Genomic DNA, 18,127 nt, shown 5'->3' on the forward strand with positions numbered 1-18,127 from the left:
CTCCACTTTGAAAAAATCTTAGAAGTTTCAAATACCATAAAATAGGATTTCCAGAATGAACTATATATTTCCAATGTTTATTATACCCTCCATCTAGAAAAGGCGGATATATTAACTTGGTCATTCCGTTTAAAATATCCGTAAATATTCGTCGTAGATTAGCATCGTAGGCCTCATAAAATGTATATATCATGATCAGCATAAAATTCTAATCCTAGTCACATTTACCCACGAAACTGTTTAAAATTTGTTATTTAAGAAGATTTGGTAGATGACAATCCTTAAATTATAAAATTGTCTATAGATGTTCCCCCTGTTGGTATGGGGACCATATAAAGGGCTCAAAGACTTTATGTTTTTTTTGTAATTTTTAACAGCTGTATTCAGAAGGTCTTACTGGTATATGTGGTTTAAATCGGAACACAATTGAATTCAAAAAATATTATACAGTATTTGAGAAAGAGGGAGAGAAAAATAGATAGAAGGGAAGAGGAAGAGAGAGAGAGAGAGATAGAGAGAGGAAAGGTCAAAAGGTCATTGACCCCAGGTCATGAGGTCATTGACCCCTGGTCAAGGGGAAAAGGGAGAGAGAAAGGAAGAGGAGAGAGAGGAAGAGGGATGGAGAGAGAGGAAGAAGGAGGCAGAGAGAGAAAGAGGAAGAAGGAGAGAGAGATGAAAGGTCAAGAGGTCATTGACCCCAGGTCACGAGGTCTTTGACCCAGGTCACGAGGTCATTGACCCAGGTCACGAGGTCATTGACACTTGGTCAAGGGGAAGAGGGAGAGAGAGAGGGAGAGAGGAAGAAGGAGAGAGAGAAAGGAAGAGGGAGAGAGAAAGAGAGAGGAAGAGGGAGAGAAAGAGAGGGGAAGAAGGAGAGAGAAAGGGAGAGAGAGAGGAAGAAGGTCAAGAGATCAATGACCCTAGGTCAAAAGGTCATTGACCCCAGGTCAAGAGGTCATTCACCCCAGATCACGTGGTCATTGACCCCTGGTCAAGGGGCAGAGGGAGAGAGAGGAAGAAGGAGAGAGAGGAAGAAGGAGAGAGAGAAAAGGAAGAGGGAGAGAGAGAGGAATAAGGAGAGAGAGAGAAAGAGTGAGAGGAAGAGGGAGAAAGAGAGAGAGGGAGAGGAAAGGTCAAGAGGTCAATGACCCCAGGTGAAGAGGTCATTGACCCCAGGTCAAGAGGTCATTGACCCCAGGTCAAGAGGTCATTGACCCCTGGTCATGGGGTCAATGACCTCTTGACCTTTCTTCTTCCTCTCTCTCCCTCTTCCTCTCTCTCTCTCTCTCTTCCTCTCTCTCTCTCCCTCTTCCTCTCTCTCACCCTCTTCCTCTCTCTCTCTCCCTCTTCCTCTCTCTTCCTCTCTCTCTCTCCTTCTTCCCCTCTCTCTCTTCCCCTCTCCCTCTTCCTCTCTCTCCCTCTTCCTCTCTCTCTTTCTCTCTCTCTCCCTCTCCCTCTCCCTCTCTCCCTATTCCCCTCTCTCCCTCTTCCTCTCTCCCTCTTTCTCCCTCTTCCCCTTGACCTGGGGTCAATGACCTCTTGACCTTTCCTCTCTCCCTCTTTCTCTCTCTCTTTCTCTCTCTCTTTCTCTCTCTCTCCCTGTTCCTCTCTCTCTCTTCCGCTTCCTCTCTCTCTCTCCCTCTCTCACCCTCTTCCTCTCTCTCCCTCTCTCTTCCTCTTACCCTTGACCTGGGGTCAATGACCACGTGACCTGGGGTCAATGACCACGTGACCTGGGGTCAAAGACCACGTGACCTGGGGTCAATGACCACGTGACCTGGGGTCAATGACCCCTTGACCTGGGGTCAATGACCTCTTGACCTTGGGTCAATGACCCCTTGACCTGGGGTCAATGACCTCTTGACCTTTCCTCTCTCTCTCCTTCTTCCTCTCTCTCTCCTTCTTCCTCTCTCCCTCTCCCTCTTCATCTCTCCCTCTTTCTCTCCTCCACTTTGAAAAAATCTTAGAAGTTTCAAATACCATAAAATAGGATTTCCAGAATGAACTATATATTTCCAATGTTTATTATACCCTCCATCTAGAAAAGGAGGATATATTAACTTGGTCATTCCGTTTAAAATATCCGTAAATATTCGTCGTAGATTAGCATCGTAGGCCTCATAAAATGTATATATCATGATCAGCATAAAATTCTAAGTCGATTAACGATGTCCGGCTATCAGTCTATCTGTTGAAATAACGATACAGCCCACATTATTTGACGTAGAGCTTCAAAATCAAGCAGAACAATTTGTAATGTGTCTATGATTATGGGTTCTGAAAATGAGATATACCAGTCTACGTTTTGGTATAGCCCCCATAAAACGGTACCTCCCTATATTCAGTGTTTTGATGATTTTTACCACATTTTCACGGATTTGCCTAAAAATTGGTAGTTCTAGTTCGTTATGGGTTCAAGCTCCGCTGGCAAAACATTGAATTTTTGTTAATAATATTCCACGTTTCCCTATAACGCACTTATAACAATACTCACCGATATTCGGCATTTTGATAATCCTAGTCACATTTACCCACGAAACTGTTTAAAATTTGTTATTTAAGAAGATTTGGTAGATGACAATCCTTAAATTATAAAATTGTCTATAGATGTTCCCCCTGTTGGTATGGGGACCATATAAAGGGCTCAAAGACTTTATGTTTTTTTTTTTTGTAATTTTTAACACATGTATTCAGAAGGTCTTACTGGTATATGTGGTTTAAATCGGAACACAATTGAATTCAAAAAATATTATACAGTATTTGAGAAAGAGGGAGGGAGAAATAGATAGAAGGGAAGAGGAAGAGAAAAAAAGAATGAGAGAGAGGCGTTGAGAGAGAGAGGAAAGGTCAAGAGGTTATTGACCCCTGGTTAAGGGAAAGAAGGTGAGTGAGGAAGAGAGAGGGAGAGGGAGGAAGAGGTAGATAGAGAGAAAGGAAAGGTCCAGAGGTCATTGACCACTGGTCAAGGGGAAGAGGGAGAGAGAAAGAGATAAGGAGAAGGAGAAAGGGAGGAAGATGGAGAGAGGAAGAAAGAAAGGAAGAGGGAGAAAGAAAGAGAGAGGAAGATGAAGGGAGATAGGAAGAGAGAGAAAGGAAGAGGGAGAGAGGAAGAAGGAGAGATAGAGAGGAAAGGTCAAGAGGTCGATCACCCCAGGTCCAAAAGTCACTGACCCCAGGCCACGAGGTCATTGACCCCTGGTCCAGGGGAAGAGGGCGAGAGAGAGAGAGATAGAGGAAGAGGAGAGAGAGAAAGGGAGAGGGAGAGAGGAAGAAGAAGGAAGAGAGAGAGAGGAAGAAGAAGGAAGAGAGAGAGGAAGAAGGCGGGAGAGAAAAGGTCAAGAGGTCAATAACCCCAGGTCACGAGGTCATTGACCCCAGGTCACGGGGTCATTGACCCCAGGTCACGTGGTCATTGACCCCAGGTCACGTGGTCATTGACCCCAGGTCAAGGGTAAGATTGAGAGAGGGAGAGGGAGAAAGAGGTAGAGAGAGAAAAGAAAGATCAAGAGGTCATTGACCCCTGGTCAAGGGAAGAGATAAAGAGGGAGAGAGAAAAAAGGAGAGAGAGGAAGAAGGAGAAAGGAAGGAAGATAGCAAGGAAGAGGGAGAAATAAAGAGAGAGGCAGAGGGAGAAAGAAAGAGAGAGGAAGATGAAGGGAGAGAGGAAGAGAGAGAGAGGGGAAGCAGGGGAGAGAGAGAGAGAGAGAAAGGAAGAGGGAACGAGGAATAAGGAGAGAGAGGAAGAAGAGAGAGATGAAAGGTCAAGAGGTCAATGACCCCAGATCAAAAGGTCATTGACCCCAGGTCACGAGGTCATTGACCCCAGGTCAAGAGGTCATTGACCCCAGGCCACGAGGTCATTGACCCCAGACCACGAGGTCATTGACCCCTGGTCAAGGGGAAGAGGAAGAGAGAGGGAGAGAAAGAGAGGGGAAGAAGGAGAGAGAGAGGGTTTCTCTCCCTCTCCCTAAGAAAGAGAGAGAGGAAGAGGGAGAGAGAGAGGAAGAAGGTCAAGAGGTCAATGACCCTAGGTCAAGTGGAAGAGGGAGAGAGAGGAAGAGGGAGAGAGAGAGAGGAAGATAGAGAGAGGAAGAGGGAGAGAGGAAGAAGGAGAGAGAGAGAGGAAGAAGGACAGAGAGAGAGGAAGAGGGAGAGAGGAAGAAGGACAGAGAGAGAGGAAGAGGGAGAGAGGAAGAAGGACAGAGAGAGAGGAAGAGGGAGAGAGAGGAAGAGGGAGAGAGAGAGAGGGAGAGAGAGAGGAAGAGAGAGAGGGAGATAGAGAGAGAGAGAGAGAGGAAGAGGGAAAGAAAAGAGGGAGAGGGAGATAGAGAGAGGAAGAGGGTGAGAGAAGGGTGAGAGGGAGAGAGACCTGGGGTCAATGACCACGTGACCAGGGGTCAATGACCACGTGACCAGGGGTCAATGACCACGTGACCTGGGGTCAATGACCACGTGACCAGGGGTCAATGACCACGTGACCTGGGGTCAACGACCACGTGACCTGGGGTCAACGACCACGTGACCTGGGGTCAACGACCACGTGACCTGGGGTCAACGACCACGTGACCTGGGGTCAACGACCACGTGACCTGGGGTCAACGACCACGTGACCTGGGGTCAACGACCACGTGACCTGGGGTCAATGACCTCGTGACCTGGGGTCAATGACCCCTTGACCTGGGGTCAATGACCTCGTGACCTGGGGTCAATGACCCCTTGACCTGGGGTCAATGACCTCGTGACCTGGGGTCAATGACCTCGTGACCTGGGGTCAATGACCTCGTGACCTGGGGTCAATGACCCCTTGACCTGGGGTCAATGACCCCTTGACCTGGGGTCAATGACCCCTTGACCTGGGATCAATGACCCCTTGACCTGGGGTCAATGACCTCTTGACCTTTCCTCTTTCCCTCTTCCTCTCTCTCCCTCTTCCTCTCTCTCCCTCTTCCTCTCTCTCCCTCTCTCTCTCTCTCTCTCCCTCTTTCTCTCTCCCTCTCTCTCTCTCTCCCTCTTCCTCTCTCCCTCTCCCTCTTCCTCTTCCTCTGTCTCTCTCCCTCTTCCTCTGTCTCTCTCCCTATTCCTCTCTCTCTCCCTCTTCCTCTATTTCTCCCACTTCCTCTCTCCCTCTTCCTCTCTCTCTTCCTCTTCTTCTCTCCCTTCTTCTTCATATCTCTCTCTTCCTCTTCTTCTCTCCCTCCATCTTCCGCTCTCTTCTTCTCTTCCTCACTCTCAATCTTTCTCTGTTCCTCCTTCCTTCTCTTCCATTTCCTCTCTCTCAACATCTCTCCCCAGGTGACCTCATGGCAAGAAGTCATTGACCACTTGTCAATAGGTCATTGGCCCCATGTCAATAGGTCTTTAACCCCATATCAAGAGGTTATTGACTCCTGGTCAATAGGTGATTGACCTCATGTCAAGAGGCCATTGGCCCTTTCTATACACAAACATTCAGAAATTTCTATCAGATACCAAGGTTTGACAATTTCGGACATAACATGCTAACCATCTAAGTTGACCATTTACCTTCTCCCCCTCCTTCTCTCTCTCTATCTCCCTCCATCTCTCTATATCTCCCTCCTTTTCTTTCTCTCCCTTTTTCCCTCTCCCTGGGATTATTGACCCTATGTCATTGGGGCATTGATCCAATGTCAAGGGGTCTTTAACTTTTTTTTTCTCACTCCATCTTCCTCGTTATCGCTCTCCTTCCCTCTCCCCCCAATTAATTTCTTCGCATGGTAGAGGGTATAAAATTAATCACTGATTTGGAACAAATCTAAACACACATCGATGTATTTTAAACTCCCCGAATGAATCAGCCATAAAGAAATTTATTTTTTTTTACGCATTTTTCTTTTGTTTCATTGCCTACCGACCGATAATATAGCTAAATTCGTACGACCTTCAGAAAATGCAACAAATTGCGCATTTCGATGGGTATGATTTAGAGCCAATCGATAAATATTTGTATTGGAATGTAGGCTACATTCATTGGCACACGCACAGTAATCAGGTGAAGTAGGTCGGCCGATGAGAATATCTTGTCTTACTATTGTGTTTACTAAGAAGAAAAAAAAACACGCTCATTGTACGATGTATCATTAAATGATCAATCGAATAGTTCTTAATATAGTTCTGCAATTAGGTTATTGGTGTTTTCTGTTGTTGTAATGAAAACAAAAAATAACATTTACATTTCGGTATCATGAATTACTTGAAATGCTTAAGGATGCAAAGTTAGAATAAAAATAATATTATATTTTGAATAAAAATTTAATTTATAAAAATAGCTACAATTTTATAAGAAATGAGAGAGATTTTATATTTTTAAATTTTAAACCAAATTTCTCTACAAGATTATTTTTTACAACAGAAATTAGAGATCAAAGTATATACATATATGTTTTTACATGTTTAATATTAAACTGGAACACCTATCCATCACCCACCTATGAATAAACAAACAACACACGCTTTACATAAATAATTAAATTACCGACAACGATGAATGCACGATAAGCCACAATCTAAAATAAGAGATACATTCGCCTAGAACCAACCACCACTTGATAAATAAATGCACGAACATCATTATCACTACTTGGCAATAAAAAATGAAATGTAGGCTGGAATTGTTCTGCAGTGTTGACAGATAAAGTCTACGCATATCGTGAGTGCCGTTTGCGTACATATTTATATATATTTGTACGATAAGATGTTTGGTTGTACTATACGAGTTTCTTGTTTAGGTTTATATGAATGAATTGAAAAAAAATGATAAACACCACTACAAGGAACTTAATGTTTATGTTTAAAAGCGGAACACAGAAATATGATGGTTAGTGACTGGAAAAAATTTAGACTACAGGCACAATGAGGGCATTAGCTTCATTTTTGATGGAAAACAGAAGGCAGACTAAGGCTTCCTACAAGTTCACGTCTAACTTCTAGCGGAACTTCTTTGGATAGAAGACACCTCTAACAGGTCATCTATGGATAGAAAACCTTTAACAGGTCTTCTGTTGGTAGATGACCTCCAGAGGATATTCTATGATCAGAAGATGCTTTCTATAGATGGCCTCACAAGATTTCCATATTAAAAAGACTTTAAGCAGGTCCTCCTTAAAAATTGTGATTTTTTTCTATTTTCTTTTTGCCAACACTGGTTTAAACATGCACATTTCGTGTTCCATAGTATGGAAAGTGTATTAAGTTTGTCATTCCGTTTGTAATACCTCGAAATATACATTTTAGACCCCACAAAGTACATATATTCTTGATCGATCGTCTGTGGAAATCACTCTAGCTTCCGAACGAATTGAAGTAGGTTGATAAAATTTTACTCAGATGTGTATTTGTTCTGCAGCTCTTTTGGTATTGGTCTATATAGGTCCACGTTAAGATATAGCCCCCATATAACAATACCTCCCTCGCATTTGAAGTTTCTAATGGGTATTACAGCCTATGACAGAAAATAATCTATGTAGGCCCCGATCTTCGTATACACCTCATATATCGGTAACTCCTTATATTGGGTATTTTGATAATCCTGGCTATATCATTCACCGGGATTTTTTCAAGATTCTTATTTGAATATTGTAATGGCATATGACAAAAATTGCCTATGCCAATCCACGTCTCCTCCTAATATAACGACAACTCCCTATATTCGGTACCTTTAAGATTTTAACGGAATTTTTAACGTATTTCATTTATTTATTTATTTTTGTTTTTTGAATATTTATACATTTGTTCCAAATGTTAGAGGATATTCAAAGTTCGGCAAGAACTTCAACTATTCCTATAAGCTTCGATGATCTTAGGCAAGACTTGTACGTCTAGAACACCTTAGGCAGGTCTTCTGTGGATGGAAGACCATTAGCATATTTTCTATGTTTTCAAGACCTCAAGCAGTTCTTATATCTTTTGGAAAACTTTAACAGGTGTTCTATGTTTTGAAGATCTTTAAGAGGTATTTTTTGAATCTCGGTGGCCTTCTATGTTTAGAAGATCTTCAAGTAATCTTCTATATTTAAAATGTATATATTTTTGGGAATAACTTCAGCTGTTCTTTCATCGTTCGATTATTTCCAACGTGACTTGTAGGTTTAGAAGATCTTCAATGTGTCCTCTATGTTCAAAAGGCCTTCAATAGATTTTCTATATTTTTAAGGCCTTCATCGATGCTTCTATGTTCAGCAGACTTTCCACAGATTTGAAGAGAGGTTGAAGACCTTTAATAGGTCATCTACGTTTTGAACACCTTCCGGAGGTCATCTATTTGAACATCTTCAGTCTCCATCAAAAAGTCTTATATGTTTAGAACTCATTTTAATAGATTAAAAGACCGCCAGGAAGTCTTTTATATTTCAGGACTCATATAAGGCCTTCTATATTCTCAAGTCGTTTCCTCAGAAGACATTCAGATCTTTAATGGTTTAGAAGTCCTTCGTTAGGTTTTCAATGTTTTGAAAACCGTCTACATTTCTTTTATGTTCATTCTAATCTAAGAAGCTATTCAACAGAACTTTTCACCCATTTTTTAGTAGATCTTCTATGTTTGAAAAAAAAACCTTTAAAGGAAGCCTTAGAGATTTGACACTCAACATGCAATATATTCTACACTAGGAAGATCTACAGCAAGTCTTCAAAATTTTGGAAAAATTAAGCAGGTCCACCATGTTTAGAAGACCCCAAACAGGGTTTATAAAGAACACATCTAACAGGTAACTTCAATAAGTTGCATTTGAGGTTTTCATTATTTCAAACATCTTGACTCACTGTTCTCAATCTATTTGTATACCCTACACCACATAGTGGTAAGGGTATTATGTCTTTCTGCATTTGTGTGATACATGGAGAAGGAAGCGATATAGGCCCATAGTTAATTTTGAGGATTTTCATAGAATCACATTCGCGGTCGATTTATAAATGTCAGTTAAAGCGGTGTTAAAGTTCCTCATGTGCTTAATATGCACTCCACAACAATGATATTTGATACCGGGCATCAGATACAGCTCAGAAATATGTGCCTAAAATTTTGTCAAGATCTGTTAAGCTCCCATATATATCTCCAACCGATTTCGAGTTAATTGTGCACCAAACAGCCAATATCAGTCCAAATGCTCTGAATTTTGGCACATCGAACGGAATTCAGATCGGTTCAGAATTGGATATAGCTCCCATATATATCTCCAACCGATTTCGAGTTAATTGTGCACCAAATGGCCAATATCAGTCCAAATGTCCTGCATTTTGGAACATCCGACCGAATTCAGTGTAGAAGCAAGTACATCAAATTAGGTTAAAATCGGTTCAGATATAGCTATAGCTTCCATATATATATTTCATCCGATTTGGTGTTAAAGTCCCTTATATGCGTATTATGCACTCCACAAAAATGATATTTGATACCGGGCATCAGATACAGTTCAGAAATAAGTGCCTAAAATTTTGTCAAGATCTGTTCAGATTTGGATATAGCTCCCATATATATCCTCAGCCGATTTCGGGTTAGTTGTGCACCAAACAGCAAATATATCAGTCCAAATGTTCTGAATTTTGGTATATCCTACCGAATTCAGTCTAGAAGCAACTACATCAAATTTGGTTAAAATCGGTTGAGATATAGCTATACCTCCCATATATATGTTTCATCCGATTTGGTGTTAAAGTTCCTTACATGCGTAATATGCACTCCACAACAATGATATTTGATACCGGTCATCAGATACAGCTCAGAAATAAGTGGCTAAAATTGTTTTAAGATTGGTTCAGATTTGGATATAGCTCAGATATAGCTATACCTCCCATATATATATTTCATCCAATTTGGTTTTTAAGTCCTTCACATTCTCAATATGCATTCGACAACAAATGCTCTAAAGCCAAATGTTGATAGGTGGTATGACCTACTTCAAACAAATTCTTTTGTAACGGGAGCTCTACTAAATGTGCATAGCGGTGTAGGGTATTATAAAGTCGGCCCGCCCGACTTTTGACCTTTCCTTACGGAGTTTTTCTTCTCTTCTGGTGGACCAAGTCCCCTTGTTTAATATTTTCAGCATTTCAAACATCTTGCCTGACTGTTCTCCATCTATTGTTCACTTTAATTTTAAAACACAAACACATAGTTGACATTATTTATTTCAGATTTCTCATGTCAAGTCTAACAAATTTATTACCATGTCACATTAGGCGCTGACTATTCTCGTAAAAATGTTTATTTTAAAAATAGCTTCACTGGACATACGTCATTTGAAATGTTTTATTTTTATTTGGAATGTCTACAGATCTATTTTAGCCAATTTTTGTTGGCGAACTAATGGCCAATAATGTTACGCACATTTTCGTTTAGCTGTTGTTTTTGTTCCAATATTTTCAAAGCGTTTTCATGTCAATTTCTCTGTTTGTTGATTTGTTTGTATTTTTGCTATTTTTTTTTTTTTTTTTTTTTTTTTTTTTTTTTTTGAATGCCAATGTTTTATGTCTTTGGATTTGTTATGTTTTGTGGTTAATGAACTGAAATAATAAAAGTAACAACAGATTTTCTAGAACCGCTCATTGTTATTTTGCATACTAATTTGCCTTTGGATACGGGAAAAAACGCCAATCGATAAAATCACGTTTTTATGTATAACTGATTCGGAGAAATGTGGCTGTCGTACTGGTATGTTTTTCTATACTTTATTGCTTGGTCAATGTGGAGAAAAAATATTTTTTTTTGTACAGCAGGAATGACTCCTACACTTTTTCTCTGAAATTTACTTTGCAGTTTAAAAAATATTTATTATTTTTTTAATAAAACAAAAATATATATTCATAGGTGGTTTTCGAAAAAAATACGAAAATTACCTCACTGAATTCAAAATTAATTCATAATCCATTTTTTATCCTTTACAGTGGCAAAATTACGCCGGAAATAATTTCTCCAAGACTCAGTTTCAGTTAAAGAATTCAGGTTGTAATACTTTTATATATTTCTTCCGTTAATACAACTAACTTCTGTAAAAACGACTTTCAAATTTATTGTGTTCATAAACAGATCGTACAATTTAAATAAACAATTAAGGAAATAACAATTTTCAATTTATTACACAAAACAAAGCGAAATCTGCGGTTTTATTAAAAAATTATAATTTTTTTCAAATTCGCACTTTATTTGCATTAATATTTATTTCCCCATATTAAATTATAAAATATTAATATGAACTCGATGTCGTCATAGAACTTGTTACGAAAATTTGCACTTTTAAGGAGTATTTTGATGATTTATGCTACTTTTTTCAAAGAAATTGTTTTAAATTTGTTATTTGAAGTTCGTAATGGGTACAATTTCCTTTCACAGAAAATTTCAAACTCATATAAATTTCCCATATAATGGTATTTCCTGGTATTACCCGATTTTAGCTACATCGAATTGATTTTAGTCATCGATTTCTCTGCAGATATTTGGCTTTATAGGTCTACGTTTCGTATAGCCTCTATATACCTATTCTTCATTTTTAATGTTCGATCCGGCCGAACTTAGCTGATTTTTATACTCTCAGCCATATGAATAAATGTTCGACCCGGTCGAACTTAGCTGATTTTTAAACTCTCAGCCATGGCTCTCTCGAAGAGAATATCCGATTAGGTCCACACTTGGTACGTCGTAATATTTTTGTCAAACATAGATCGAGTTCGACAATATCGGTCAACTCCTTCTGGTACCTCCCCCACAAAAGGTCGAAATTTTCAAAAATATATATTTTCTGCATAGAAAGAGAAAGGATAATCCGATTTTGCTCCAACTTTGCAAATCATAATATTTGCGTCAGTGCTAGGTCATGTGCGAAAATGGACAATATCGGCCCACTCTGTCAAGCACCTCCCCCACAAAGGGTTAAAAAAAGGAATAATTATAACTCTTATAAAATGCAAAATAAGAGACCGATCATCTTCAAATTCCACAAATTCCAATATTTTTGTTAACAAAAGATCTGATGTGAAAATGGGGTATATCGGACTACTCCTTCTGGTACCTCCCCACAATTGGCCAAATATTGAATAATTATAACTTTTATAAAATTTGAACTATAAGTCCGATTATCTTTCAATTTCGCATACTTGAATATTTCCACCAATACAAGGTTTGGGATGAAGAACGAACCACTTTTTCTAGTACCTCCACCACAACGGGTCAAAATTTGGAATAAACATCAAGCGTATATAAGCGAAATGAGTATCCCATTTCTTTCAAACTCGACGCATTCCAATACTTTTATAAACACAAGATCTGTTGTGAAGATGGACAATATTGGATGAACGGATCAAAATTCTAAATAATTGTAACTCTCATAAAACACGAACTTTTCGAAAAATGATCAAATCAAATAAAGTGAAGGAAGTAGTCGATATAAAATCCAAATCTGATACTTTTTTATATTTTATTTCAGATACATTTCAGATTTATTTCAGATACGAAATGGGAAATATTGGTCAACTCCTTCGAAATCTCTCCTATCGAGGAATAACATTTTGAATAATCATAACGCAAGTCAAAATATATTTAAATAACCGTTTACGTTTACTGTCTCTGAGGGTCTTTGGAAAACATTTTTAAGGATTTTTTGTTTTTTATGGACTTTGGAAAAAAAATTTAAAAAAATCCACGTTTATTGACTCTGAGGTTCCTTGGAAAAATTGTTTAAAAATCGACTCTTATTGCCTCTGAGGTTGCTTGGAAAAAATGTTTAAAAATCGACTATTATTGAATATTAGGAATTTTGGAAAAAAAATTAAAAAATAATCCACGTTTATTGACTCTGAGGTTCCTGGGAAAAATTATTAAAAATCGACTTTTATTGAATCTTAGGAACTTTGGAAAAAATTAAAAAAATCCACGTTTATTGACTCTGAGGTTCCTTGGAAAAAAAGTTAAAAAAATCGACTTTTATTGACACTTAGGATCTTTGGAAAGTTTATGAACTTTTAGGGTCTTTGGAAAATTAAAAAAAAAAAACACGTTTATGAACTTTTAGGGTCTTTGGAAAATGTTTTGAAAACATCCACGTTCTTATGGTCTTTGAAAAATGTCAAAAAAATCCACATTTATGAACTCTTAGGACCTTTGGAAATTGTTAAAACAATCCAGTCTTTGGAAAATGTTTAAAAAAATTCACATTTATGGACTCTTAGGATCTTTGGAAAATGTTTAAAAAATCCACGTTTATGAACTCTTACGGTTTTTGGAAAATGTTTTGAAAACATCCACGTTTATAAATTCTTATGGTCTTTGAAAAATGTCAAAAAAATCCACATTTATGAACTCTTAGGACCTTTGGAAATTGTTAAAACAATCCAGTCTTTGGAAAATGTTTAAAAAAATTCACATTTATGGACTCTTAGGACCTTTGGAAATCGTTAAAACAATCCAGGTTTATTGACCCTGAGGGTCTTTAAAAAATGTTTAAAAAATCCACGTTTATGAACTCTTAGGGTTTTTGGAAAATGTTTTAAAAACATCCACGATTATAGACTATTAGAGTCTTTGGAACATGTTTAAAAAATCCATTTTTATGAGCTCTTAGGGTCTTTGGAAAATGTTTAAAAAATCCACGTTTATGAACTCTTAGGATCTTTGGAAAATTTAAAAAAATCACGTTTATAGACTCCGAGGGTCTTTAAAAAATTAAAAAAATAATCTTTAACAACTCTTAGGGCCTTTGAAAAAATGTTTAAAAAATTACCTTTATAGACTCTGAGGGTCTTAGAAAATAATGTTAACACAATCCACGTTTATCGACTCTTAAGGAAAAATTAAAAATACCAGATTTATGGAATCAAAGATCAAACTGTTTAAAAAATCCACGTTTATTGACTCAGGGTCTTTGTCAAAAATGTTACAACAGTTCGCGTTTACTGACTCTAGGGGTCTTCGGGAAAAATAAATTCAAATCTTTTATGGACCTTTAGGGCCTTGGGAAACATGTTTAAAAATCCACCTTTATAGACTCTGAGGGTCATTGGTATAAAATTTTAAAATCTTATGTGGACCCTTGGGGTCTCTGGAAAAAATGTTTAATAAATCCACGTTTATAGACTCTGAGGGTCTTTGGGGAAAAATATTATAATATTAAAAAATGATGCAAAATCCGTGTAAATGGACTCTGAAGGCCTTAAAAAATATTAAAAAAATCCTGGACAGTTCAAACTGCGGGTCTCCAAAAAAATTAATGCACGATTATGGACTCTGATGATATTTGAAAAATCATTGATGATAGTAATACAAGTGGTATATAGCTAGATCTTTAATACTTTTCTCACCAATACATTACATTCAATAAACATTCAGGAGAAGGATCGTAACCTCAACTCACATAGACAGTTTAACATAGTTTTTCAACACTTTTCTTTAAAAAAATGCATTACACCCCAATATACATTTATTTATTTAATTCAATAAACATTTAGCCTTAATCGCCAATTTTGAAAAAGGCAAACCACAAACAAACAAACTATGATATATAGCTAACATAATAAATACTCTACTGTTTATTTTTAATTTCTTTACAGATGAATAAACCTTGTAATAATGAATCACATAACCGCCAAATAATTCCATTAAAGTGGGCAACAATTGGGAACATTGCGACGACAGACCGACAGACACACACGAAAGCACACATAATTCTAAATTGAAATTGAGTTTTTGTTTTGTTTTTGCTCTCAAATTGTAACGACATACAGCATTCCAAACAAAATATAGTCCCCCTTTTTATTCGGTTAATTACAACTACCCCAAAAAAGCGAAATCCACAAAATTAAATAATGGATCCAACAACAGCATACGATGACAGACCGATCAGCATGTATGACAATCTGAATATGACCAATAATGTTAATACGACGAGCACACCTAAAACCAAACTAAACGAACCGGTGACGATGTCGCCGTCGTCAACGTCAACGTCGACGTCGAAAACAAATGGAGCAGCACATTCGTCACCCTTTACCGATATAACGTTTAAGTTTAACGACAACAATAACACGAATGGTACCCCTCTGCTGAATGGTCGAAATCGGAACTTGAATGAAATGCCACCCAATGCAATGACCGCTCTATACTCTACCCCATATAAAATGGCCAATACACCGTCAATAACCAAACCAGCCATAATAACAACTACCACTGCATCACCACCACCTCAATATGCGCCTTCTCTAGCAGCATCAGAAGCCAGTATAGGAAATACATTCACAACGTCATTATCACCATCAGCTGCTGCTGCGACAGCAACAACAACGTCATCATCGCCAGCACCAGCACAACTCCTTGCACCGCCCATTGCCGCTCTAGCCGAGGCGACAACAGCAAATAATTCAACAATCAATGCCAGCCGACTCAATGAACGGCCGCTTAGTCAACATTCGCAATTCGAGCTAAACGAAACAATTCACAGTATTGCTGCAGTGAAAGCTGCACTCAACGAAGCCAAGTCGAAATTTTTTGGCATCAACGGTTATGGGCCACAGCATCAGCCATTTGTTGATCCGCACGAATCTCAGAGACAAAATCTACTATCGTCGTCAGCGGCCACACAACCGGTAGTGGTACAGCAAAAGCCCCAACCCAAATACCAGAATATACCCGAAAATAGTGCACTGTTTCGTACACCAACTGCCAATGTGGCTCCGGAATTGCCGCCAAAACCGATTGAATATCAAAATTTGAATAAAACACCCACACCGCCGAACAAGAATCCATCATCATCGATCAACAACAATAGTCCAGTGGATCCGCATCATCAGCTTAGTCGTAAAATGCCAGACGGTACAATTTATAATCAGATATCGTTAAACGATCTCGATGGTGGTCGATCGCAGGTGAGTTAAGATTTTTGTTCGTATTGAATTAATATTACGTTTGGTTTTTTGTTTAAATTAAATTTGAAGTTTGAAAGAAATACTTATATGGACATGTTGGAGATTGTTTAGAATGCGAAAAGGAATGGGATACAATTAAAGGTGGCATTAGCTAAAACAGAGGGCATATTAAATGACAAAGAAGCAAGAGGAAATTTTTAATTTTATCTACTTCGGCAAAGAACTTTAACAAAATAAATCGGGAGTTATACCGGACATGTGTCAAAGTCTGGAGTAAAATTCTCTTATGTGATTTAGAAAACCAGTAAGGAATACTCAAAAGTCGGGCGGGCCCGACTATATGATTTCCAACACCACTATGCATATAAAGTACAGCTTCCGTAACAAAAGAATTTTTTTGAAGTAGATCATACCATCTATCAACATTTGGCTTTGGAGCTGTTATAGTTTGCTATAGTTTACTTATAGAGGGATTATATTATAAAAAGTAAAAAAAACAGCTAAGATCGCCCGGTCCGAACTTTTAATACCCTCTACCACTTCGAATGAAAGATAGCGTGATTACAACAGACAGACAGACAGGCGGACATCGCTGGATCTTAGAATTTTACGCTGATCCGAATATATATACTTTGTAGGGTCTATTATGAATATTTCGAGGAGTTACAAACGGAATGTCAAAGTCCACCAGGGTATAAAAATATAAAAATATATAAATAAGATGAATTGTATATAGGAGCTATAGCTATAACTGAACCGATTTTCTCCAAATTTGATGTACTTGCTTCTAGACTGAATTCGTTCGGATGTACCAAAGGCAGGACATTTGGTGCACAATTAACCTGAAATCGGTTGAAGATATATATGTGAGCTATATCCAAATCTGAACAGATCTTGATAAAATTTATCAGAGGCATTTCCGAGCGCTATAAAATATCTGGTACCAAATATCATTGTTGTCGAATGCGTATTACGAATGTGAGGGACTTAAAAACCAAATCGGATGGAACATATAGATGGGAGCTACAGCTATATCTGAACCGATTTTCTCAAATTTGATTTGGTGTACTTGCTTCTAGACTAAATCCGGTGGGATGTACCAAAATACAGGTCATTTGGTGCACAATTAACTCGAAATTAGTTGAAGATATATTGAAGCTATATATAAATCTGATCCGATTATCACAAATTTTAATAGGATTCGTCCTTGGGCTAAACAAATATTGTTTGGAAAATTTCATCTCAATCGGATAATAAATGCGACCTGCATTTTGGACAGACGGACGGACGGACTGACGTGCAAAAATCGACTCAGAAAGTGATTCTATGAAGATCATTAAAAGTAACTATGGGTCTATCTCGGGATTGGAATGTGAGACAATTGAACTCCTCTTTCACATTTTACAAGATTTATGATTAGTCAAAATTTTGACCTTTTGGGGGGAAGTAGAGGTCTAATCTATCCCATCTTCACACAAGATCTTGTGTTTTTTTGGGATATGCCATGTTGGAAAAAATCGAATGCTTATTTCCATTTTATGAGAGTTATAGGTATCCAAAATTGTGACCTGAGAGAGAGTAGTCTAAATATTGGAAAATGCGAAATGTGAAAACTATCGAACTCTTCTTTCACATTTTGTGATTACTCAAAATTTAAACCCTTTGTGTGGGAGTTACTAGAAAAAGTCGAGGGTATTGTTCTTTTTCGCACCTGACGTAGCACTTATAGGACGTAACACATAGGATTTGCAAAGTTTTTGGCGAAATCAGATACTCTCTTCTTGCTTTGTATGACCACCATGGTTAAACCCAAACAGATCCTATAACTAAGTGATGTGATTGTGTTGTCCTGTACAGGAAGAACCTTTAGTCTCCTCCTGAAAATGGTCCACTTGCGTCATGATACTACACCGCATAGACCCAAGTATCGATTTATGCATGTATAGTTTTGTAGGCAAATTTATTGTCCAATTAAGTCGATCATTGCGCAGCTCATTGGCCCAATGAAAATCCCTTTTGAATTTGGTTGTAATCGATGGAGTTTAGATACATCTCCCAAATTTGTTTTCAAAATAGAATAGATTTTGCCAGGTTCTGCTTTCATAACAGAGCGCAGTTCTTGTGTTCAGCGACGAAGATCATTTCTAGCTCAATTGGTACGTAAATAAGAAGAATTGTAGATTTTGGAGTGAAGATCTGCCAGAAGCGTTCCAAAAACTACCAATACATCCAGGAAAAAATCACTGTTTTATGCGATTTATAG

General features: G+C 38.1%; 1 protein-coding gene across 4 annotated transcripts in view; it reads left to right on the plus strand.

The window, feature by feature from the left end:
- The window catches only part of LOC101890871 (mucin-2), a 54,763-nt gene that overhangs the window by 34,606 nt on the left and 2,030 nt on the right, over positions 1 to 18,127 (plus strand). For all 4 annotated transcript variants that reach the window (XM_011291887.3, XM_005177813.4, XM_005177814.4 and 1 more), the window contains exon 2: positions 14,554 to 15,864. In XM_011291887.3, coding sequence (XP_011290189.1) covers positions 14,809 to 15,864 — 1,056 coding nt within the window. In that variant the 5' untranslated portion in view covers positions 14,554 to 14,808. The remainder of the gene's footprint in view (positions 1 to 14,553; positions 15,865 to 18,127) is intronic.

The sequence above is a fragment of the Musca domestica genome, unplaced genomic scaffold, assembly GCF_030504385.1.
Source record: "Musca domestica strain aabys unplaced genomic scaffold, Musca_domestica.polishedcontigs.V.1.1 18, whole genome shotgun sequence".
In the NCBI taxonomy this organism is placed as follows: domain Eukaryota; kingdom Metazoa; phylum Arthropoda; class Insecta; order Diptera; family Muscidae; genus Musca; species Musca domestica.